The sequence below is a fragment of the Ruditapes philippinarum genome, unplaced genomic scaffold, assembly GCF_026571515.1.
Source record: "Ruditapes philippinarum isolate M1 unplaced genomic scaffold, ASM2657151v2 ctg5360_1_1_1_1, whole genome shotgun sequence".
In the NCBI taxonomy this organism is placed as follows: domain Eukaryota; kingdom Metazoa; phylum Mollusca; class Bivalvia; order Venerida; family Veneridae; genus Ruditapes; species Ruditapes philippinarum.
This window is the reverse complement of record NW_026862805.1, coordinates 79744-88888: the sequence shown is the minus strand read 5'-3', so window position 1 is coordinate 88888 and position 9145 is coordinate 79744. Positions and strand designations below refer to the sequence as shown.

The 9145-nt window shown below is 33.0% G+C and overlaps 1 protein-coding gene across 1 annotated transcript; it reads right to left on the bottom strand.

Moving 5' to 3' along the window:
- Positions 1-2028: 2028 nt before the first annotated feature.
- On the bottom strand, positions 2029-9145 carry LOC132720283 (uncharacterized). The gene is made up of 5 exons (XM_060704383.1): positions 8425-9145; positions 6368-6538; positions 4099-4362; positions 3491-3750; positions 2029-2798 (listed from the first exon to the last, which is right to left on the bottom strand). Exons 1-5 carry the CDS (start codon positions 8781-8783, stop codon positions 2131-2133), a joined length of 1722 nt encoding a protein of 573 aa, XP_060560366.1. The 5' UTR covers positions 8784-9145; the 3' UTR covers positions 2029-2130.

Genomic DNA, 9145 nt, shown 5'->3' with positions numbered 1-9145 from the left:
TATTCTAATGAACCTTTACAAAAGTTTTATTAATCATGCCCTTGGGGGTAAAAAAAAATGTATCGCCCAAAAATACTTTCACACTGAATTGGCAATGGATCTTGGGTAAGCGATCTAAGGATATCACGCATATCTTGTTGACTTATTATAGTTTGTATGTGCAAAGTATCTGTTATTTAATTCGTAACGCTGGTTGGGCTTCTTGTAGTGTAAGAAATTGTGAAAGCATTTTAAAACTGAAATCTATCAACTCGACATTTAACACTTTCAGTTTTGAGTCATGTCCATTACCCAAAAAATCAGGAATATTATACACCTATTTGCGTTACCAAATTAAGTGTTTTAATCATGTTGTCTATTCGCAATCTATATTAACTGAATAAGATGGTGTTTTTTTTTTATTATTAAACATCAAGAACACTTTACGATATAACCTACCGTGACGTCGCATTGTATTATTTCAATCTATCATCCTGGAAATGAATAATTATCATCCGGTCAATAGGTTTTGCAATATTCCCCAGGGGCGAGTAATCTATATAGGCTGATGAAAACGCAATCCCCTGATATAAAAAAACCCCAATAGCTCGGTGAAAAAATTACATTAAAATGTTGATGGTTCGGTATGATATAAAACAACAACACATAGTGCATACATGTATAAGTAACCATTGAACTGGAAAAAAATAACACCCTCGGTTGGTTCGCTATAATAAAGAAAATAACACGTGTCTCTCAGGGCACTAGTGCGTAGCAAACCGAACTGAAGTAACACCCGAGGCTTCTGGAACATGTACATGTATTATAATTATATAGTTACATATATCCCGCTTTGTTCAAGATATTTGTGTCCCCGTACATATACAAAATTCATGTATCTCGTAGTAAGTGTATCAGGTTAGGTTATTCATCTATTTCACTTCATTCCAAACTTTAACAGAAACTGTAGATCTTTTGAGATTTAGATACATTAAAGTTTTTTGACATGATGGGACTGAAAATATCTTTTCCAGATAAATGTACCATTTGATGTAGGTTTAGACCACTAATCTTTGTGCAAAATTTAACCCAAAATGAAAAGCGTTTAAACGCTTTTCACTCAAATCGGGCTAAGAAAAGCATAAAAATACGATTTTCAATTTATTTCAAAGTACATTTTTTAACTATCTTTGCATATATTTCTGTTAAAAGTGCCCGGCAGCTCATTTATGTAAGAAATTCAAATGTTATATTTTTAGGCTTTTAAACCTCAGTGGTGTCCCTTTAAGTTCGTCCGTTTTACGATTATGTGTTTGCTTATTTACCTTCGGAGCACCAATAAAAGAAACTCAACAAAAGGAAATCAATTTTTTACCCTTCTTGCCGAGTCGTTTTTCAGGCTGAAGTCCATACCAATAGGCCAGAACGATTATGCCTACTTGGGAAAACCTGAGACAAAATATAACCCTTTTGGTCCCAGGAAAAAAACAGACAACGAGGAAGGACCCGTTTGCCATAAAACCGCACATTGTGCAGACAGCTTAATGAAATCGATTTATTTTGCTAAGCAGGGCTACCTTACCTTTCCATTTTTTTCTAAAGATACTTGGTTACAACAAACTAGTGCATTACTTTTAATGCTTCTAACATTAGCGATCTCCTGCATAGAATTCATAAAAGTACAAGCAGTAATTATGTTATGTTTTTAATAATGATATAAAAGAACGTATATTGTAATAATTAACATTTCCTGATTTCTAAAATAACGTCATGAGATTCAGCCTTCTGGACATGACAGGTTTTCTTAAAATTCAGTCTCTAAATGAAAATGAAATTTTACAACAAACAAATAATACACTACTTGTAAACAGAGGCAGGGATACGTATATAGTGTCCTATGCAGAATGCGCATGCGCGAAATGCAGCATCTGTTACTATGGACAAATCGTATTGTAAAAAGGGTTGTTGGACTTGACAGACTTTCTTAAAATTTAATATCTAAATGAATATGAAATTTTACAAAAAACAAACACACTACTTGTAACTACTTGTATATAGAGGTAGAGATGCATATTATGCGGATTGGCTTTGGAAATGGACTGATGGATCAACAACCTTTTCCTTTCTCATTTTATAAGGTTTTATCCTAAGTTAAAACAATTTTGCTATCAGTATAATTAGACAACACAATATGTTTAGACTGGTTTTGTCGCTGGCATTGTAACTTCTTTTTGGCCGTTCTGTACCGTTAGATGCATTGCTTTCCATTCGGTTAAATACTGGAGGATCTTTGGACTCGAAACTTGGAATTCTTAAACTTGTAACAGCGCCATTTTCAAAGGAGAACTGCAGAGTGAAAAAGTCACGTATATTTTCCATCAACTCGTATCCTTGTGCGTAAAATTCGTCTGCTTTCGATTTAGGATATAGTATGAATCGGCCATATCCAACTTTCGCCATCAAATATCCGGCGCTGTCATTCAAATAAATTTCGATTTTACCGTAAGCTGTATTAGAAAATTGTCCCTCGTATTCAGAAAGTTCTTTCTCTGCAGCGATATCGGTTACTGGTCTTTTGTTAGGCGAATCGTCAGGCTTGGTCTTCCATGGCTCGGGAAAGGAGCAGACGGTGGCGTTATCAAGCCATGGTTCATGCCCCAGTAAAAGGTCAGCCATGTAAAGATGAATGTTTGTACGGAAGATAAAGCTCGGATCATCTCCTGTTAAAGATGTGAATAGCCCTGCGTTTATTGCTGGGATCAAAGTAACCATGGTCCGATATCCGTAGGTTGACCCGGTATGCGTTATAATAGGATACCCTATAAATAGAAAAATAAATTCTTTCAATGTCATACATGTATGTACTTTAAAGGCACACACAAAATATATTTCATTTTTCATAGTGTATTATCATTTAAAACGAAAATCTTGCCGATATTGAAGATGTTCACATACAATTTCATATAGACGGAAAACATTACATTTATCTAGGAAAAAAACATTGCACAAGCTTAATTATATTTATAAATAAATCACATATAAAGCTAGTGTTTATTAGTAATCAAGAAGAGGCTCACTTATAACGGGCGCGTTCGTTCTTACAATTTCAAATACGCAGCATCAAACATACAGAAGGAATAGTTTTCTGTTCAAATCCATGTAATATCCACGTATTTTAGCTTTAAGCAAAATGTAGCTATCATCTGATGGTTTCGGAAAATCAAACATCACCAAGACGGGCTTAATTTACATTCAACCTTTTCATTTTAACCTGGCTATCAGTATGTGTATTTAAAGCAAATTGAATAAAGAAGTTATGAACTTAAGGAAAGAACCCAATGAATACGTTGTTGGCTGCACAAAATACGTTCGAATTATTATAGGTGCGTCTTACAGGAGCATGTCCCTGCAGCGGTTACTCCCCTTTATCAGCACAGAAGTAGCCGTCACGCACGAAACAGGTGAGAGAAGTTTGGCTTAGTACGACATAGTGAGCATAAGTCTGGCATACCTCTGTAATGACCTAGTCTCCAGCCAAGTCCATAATTAGTATGACTAAGAGTGACTGGGGTGGTAGGTCGGGTATAGTATTTCGCTATACTCGAGTACGAGAGACTGTTCTGTGGTGTGTGAGCATCGTCTAATATACTTGAATCTAGAACACGTCTGTTGTCTTTGTTTCTGCCATCGTTTAAATGGAATATCATCCAGTTAGCCATGTCCACGGCGTTACTGATCACGCAACCAGAGCCACACAACAATCCCCAACGTCTGTACGTTTAAAAAATGGACATTAACAGATTAATGCGCAAGTTTTTTTTACACCAAATACATGTATAATATATTGGAAAAAACATGAGTTTAATATCATTTTTGAATTTGTGATTTAATGAAAATTTAGAATTTCTGTAATTGAGAATAATCTAAGATTAGTTCTAGAATGTAGAAAATTAAGAAAATTGTAAATCTTCTTAAAACGGGAGATCGTAAATCTCCTTTAAATTAAAAGTCAATGGAAATATGTATTGCTTTACATGTATACATTTCTAAGAAGAATAACATTTTGGGAGCGCTACAAAATCCTATCCAAGAAATTGTCACTTATTGTACTTGTCTTACCTGCTAAATTCTAATGGTACTGGAACCAGCGTTCCATATCGGTCTTGGTACCCGACTGCGAAATTTTGGAGATCCTTTGACTCTGCCGTTGTAACGAAGGTTGATGACGTCATTTCTAGTGGATCGAATAGTTTCTCTTTTACGAGCGCCTCCCAAGAATTTTTACCAAGAACTTCAGAGATGTAAGTGATCAAGCCATACATCAGGTTACTGTAGGTAAATGACGTTCGAAACCCTCCTTTCGGTGATAGGAATTTCAAACGGCTAAAAATAAGGTTTGAATAATTTTGAATCACATTAGAAAAAAATCCTTTTAAAAGCATTTTTTTGTCGTTTTTGAATCAAATACTAAAACCAAGGAAGTCACATAGAGCGGCGAATAAGATGCACACTTATTGGTATTTGTAAGATCATAACGCATTCTAGCATGCAGGCATATTATTTCTCAGAAATCAAAATATTTCTTAATTCTTTAGAAAGGTCAGATATGTAAATAATATTTTGATTATGAATTTACAGCATCTTAGATGTTAAACAATTACAGAAAATAGCAAATATCATGCATATAAACAGAGTAGTATTTTGACTCCCAAAAACTAGTTCACTATAATAATTATACCAATTGTTAATTAAAGAGCAAACGAAGCGAAAAATAGTTCATCTATATGGCCAATGAGTATTTTTGATTACTATAATAATACATAAAAAAAAGGTTTGAACAAATAACAATGACAGCATTTCGGGGGCTTAATGAGCCTTTAAGCATATTTCTCTGTTCAATACTTACGACCTTTCGTTTCATATACTTTTTCATTTGTAAAGGTTACTGGACATGATAAATAAAACTGCTAAACAACGCACATACATGTATACATTTATACATCGTATATGAATTATGAACTCGGAAGATAAGTTTTCTCATATATATGTTCTTCATAATTTAATCCATTATATCTGTGTTATTACTTCAGATTAGAGTTGTGATTGACAGGCACATAAATTAGACATTTGTTTAGCCTACATTAACGCCGTGTTCAATTACAGAATTTCAGATGTTTTGCAAACATTTGCCCAGATGAACGTAAACGCAAGCTCTGAAAATAAGTACTCTCTTTGTTCTGCTGAGAAATATGCGAGGGAAAAGCAATTACACTGCTTTAAAAAAGAAAGATAGAAAAAAACATGCATCGTTTAGAATTTCGGATACAAATCTTAAAATACTTGTAATGAACATCTGTTTCCCTTAAGATCATGTATCACGTGATTAATTTATTTACATGTCGCTTACATGTATATATTATTTATCATGTAGAAGTACTTTTTCATTTAAATAATAAAAGTATGTGAGGTGAATGCACACATTAATGTAAACTCAGTTCCGCAAGCATGTAAAATAAACCCTTTGCTGAATAATTTTATATTTAAATTTTTTATATTTTGAAAGCACGTTTGTGGCTCATCTTCTTTTGTCGTCATGCGGCAATAATCATATCTATGAAAAACTCGGCCCCGGCTTTTTAATTTGAATATATTTTAAGGGGCTGGGGGTTTTATCCCCAAATTTCTTTATTTCCATTATTTTCTTTATCCTAACCAAATAACCTTAAAAAAAACCTAAAAGGGGTAGACATTTTCTTAATTTGTTTCATGACAATTTTAATATAAAAATAACCCTTAATTAAATAAAACCGTAAATGCCCATATGCCGATTTTCCAGCTTTATTTGTGGAGGAAGACCTCAGGTGCCCTAGTGCTTTTTTTTTAGGGAAGAAGAGAATCCAGTAGAACCCCCAACATTCAGTTAGCTAGCTGGATAGTTCCCACATGAAAAAAATCCAAATTTTTTGGGGGGGGGGGGGGGAATTTTTGACGTGACAATAAGGAACTTAATTAAGCTATAGATGCGCTGTATATCAATATACAAACTGAGACAGCTAATATCAAAATAGTCCATTTTCAATATTTTTTATTTCGAAATATGATTATTTTGAGACATACATCTAATTCTTTTTTGAATGTAACGCCTTTATAAAAATCATTTTTTCTTATAAAAACTTCATTTAAATGTAAGTCAATCTACGAAGCATCACTTACATGTAAGTCTAAAAATAAGGTATACCATTTTCATATATACTATTTGAATCAATTAGGTAATGTATTTTACTTTGTTAAAAAAAAAGAAATTGAGTGACTCATTGGGGAATCATTATAAATTTAAAATAAGTGAATCGCTTGAACCACCATCATTCAAACTATTCATATAACTTACTCGACTAAATTTGCTCGTGTAAGAGTGTCGTCTAGACGAATGTTATTGTTGCTAGGGATACCCAACCGGTGTGACAGTAGATCTTCTAATGTAGTATACCTCGACCTGAGATAGTCCTCGAATATGTCATCTCGATTAAGTATGTCTTTTACTTTTGTTGACAAGGATAACCTGTAAAATAAATAAAAAATAACAAGATTAAAAACTTGACTTACTTATTAATGTACTTGTAAAATCCTAAAAAAAACTGAATTATTATAATCTTAAGAAATAAAGAGGTCGTGAAATTGTGAGGCAGCAGCAGCAGCAACAACAACAACAGCAATAACAATAACAACAATAGCAGCAGCAGCAACAACAACAATAATAGCAGCAGCAGAATATACAACAACAATAACAATAACAACAATAATAATAATGATAATAATAATATTTGTTTGTTTGTTTGTTTGTTTCAGTTTACGCCTTTTTCCAACAGTATTTCAGTCATATATAGGCGGGTAGTTTCCTAACCATCTTTCCTGGAGAGTTACACCAGTACTAGACTACCTTCATCCGTGCGAAACTACCAAAGCATCTCCCGGGGATCGAACCCACGCCAGAGAGGTAACTGGATTAGACGTCATCGACTCTAACCCCTCGACCACGGAGGCGGTAATAATAATAATTTTTTATGATGATGATTATTATGATGATGATGATGATGATGATGAAGAACAACAACAATAAATACACAATAATAACAACAAAAATAATAATGCATGTAATAACAACAACAATAACAACAACAACAATAACAACAACACAATAATAACAAACAACAACGTAGCAGGCATATACATGTATAACTACAAAGAGATTTGTAAACCCTGCAATGTGCCATGCAATTGTATGTTATATCTATAATGCAGCGTTTTATTTTATTATTCTAGTCGTCTGAAAAAATGGAAAAAAATCTGCAAACGATAACAAAGAAATATACTTTAAGCTGGAGAAGTCATTCTGAAACAAATTGAGAAAAAAGTTGATGAACATGAAGAAAATTTGTATTTTCTACATACATGTTTATTATGGGGGTATTTTTAATTTTTCAAAATAAAATAATTATTATGAGGGAATGAACCAAAAATGTGGTATCTGAATTATTCTTCGGAATTTGCATATATAGATTGTGATATAAATATCTGTCGCGAAATTTCGCATATGAGAAACTGTAATATCAGTCATATATATGAATTCATGAATTCATGTTGTTTTTTTTTTTTTTTTTTTTTTTTTTTGTACTTTGTAACAATATGGCAGACAAGCATAAGAAATATCCGATGATGTTTTCGTTAAACATCGGCTATTTCCGTATGTTCCGGCTAATATCGTTAGATAACCAAGATGATGAGATTGTGGTGATTGTAATTTAGATCGGAACGCGTAGTTAACCCAATTTTATCTGTAACAACATCTTTCATACGTATACATATAAAGTGAATATCATTATAAAACTTAATGTTTGCCCTCTTCATATATAATACACAAATTCGGTAGGATTTGTATTATACTAAATATTTATGTTTCCAATGGTATACTCTTGTGTGTCCGACTTGACTTTCGTCTAATCTTTACTAGGCATTAGGTAGATATATCAACTTTTGATATAAGAAGAAATGTGTCATTTTTGTAGTTTGAAATAAAGTCATTCTTGCCATAATGATAAGAAATACGAGTTCTCTTTTGTTCTAAATGACCAAGTTTGAAGGAAATTATAAAATGTGTCCTAATCGAAACTTTCTAAGAACATGATGCCAGAAATGTAGTAAAAACTTTCATTACCACTTGAATTTATTGTAATGATTACCTGCCCAATATACTTGAATAATATAATAGATAATATGAAGTGCATGTATATTATCTTTGAGATACTGTTTACAAAGTACCCGGGTGAATTTTAGTAAACTATTGTTGATTCTAAAATATTTTTACTTTTCAACATTTTACGACAGTTTCAATACACATCTCGGTATTTAATTATGAAATAGAAATCTGAAAGCACAATTACTACTTACGAATCATTTTCCTCGATTTGCTTCAACAGTAGAGTCGCCGCAAATGCTTTCGAAAGTGAAGCTATCCCGAACAAAGTTTCGTTGGTCACAGGTTCGAGTTTATCCAACGCTCTGTGTCCGAACCCTTTCGCCAAAAGAATTTTCCTATCCTTCACAACAGATAAACTTAATCCTGGGTTGTTGTGGCATCCTAGGCCAGCGTTCACATATTTGGTGACCTTATCTTCAAACACGTCCGGGTCTATGTCCACAAGGCCTGAACTTGACCCAGTAAAAGACAAGATAAATCCAGCAAATATAAAATAGAATTGCATTATTTCAGCCGCTTCAACGCTCAGTTTGGAAAGTTGTATTTGCATATATCGTTATCCTACATCGGTTTCCAGCTATGACTGAAAGTGAAAAGTTCAACTTTGTTTAGTTTATGTATATTTTTATAGCGAGTCTGGCAACTGTCGGTTTATTGTACGTTGTATTTATATACAATTTATTATACCAGCACAATTTATTTTCGTAAGCTCTAAAATTGTCAAAGCGCAAAATTTTGTTTATAGTGTATTACCAGTATATTGTAAATTTTTAAGTATATGCGTGTAGCCAATCCGAATCTATTAAAGACATTCCGAATCACATATACATCTTTTATTAAGAATTTCACGGTAAAAACGAAACGACGTAATTCTAATGTTTTCTTTGTATTAGAGATTAAGTTTTAAAGATT

Bases quoted from the DNA above. Each gene is read 5' to 3' on its own strand.
- LOC132720283 (XM_060704383.1), bottom strand. From the start codon at position 8,783: ATGCAAATACAACTTTCCAAACTGAGCGTTGAAGCGGCTGAAATAATG. The intron at 4,363-6,367 runs GTAAGTTATATG...CCTTATTTTTAG, and splicing joins ACACGAGCAAATTTAGTCGA to CCGTTTGAAATTCCTATCAC. The intron at 2,799-3,490 runs GTATGCCAGACT...TTCTATTTATAG, and splicing joins GAGACTAGGTCATTACAGAG to GGTATCCTATTATAACGCAT.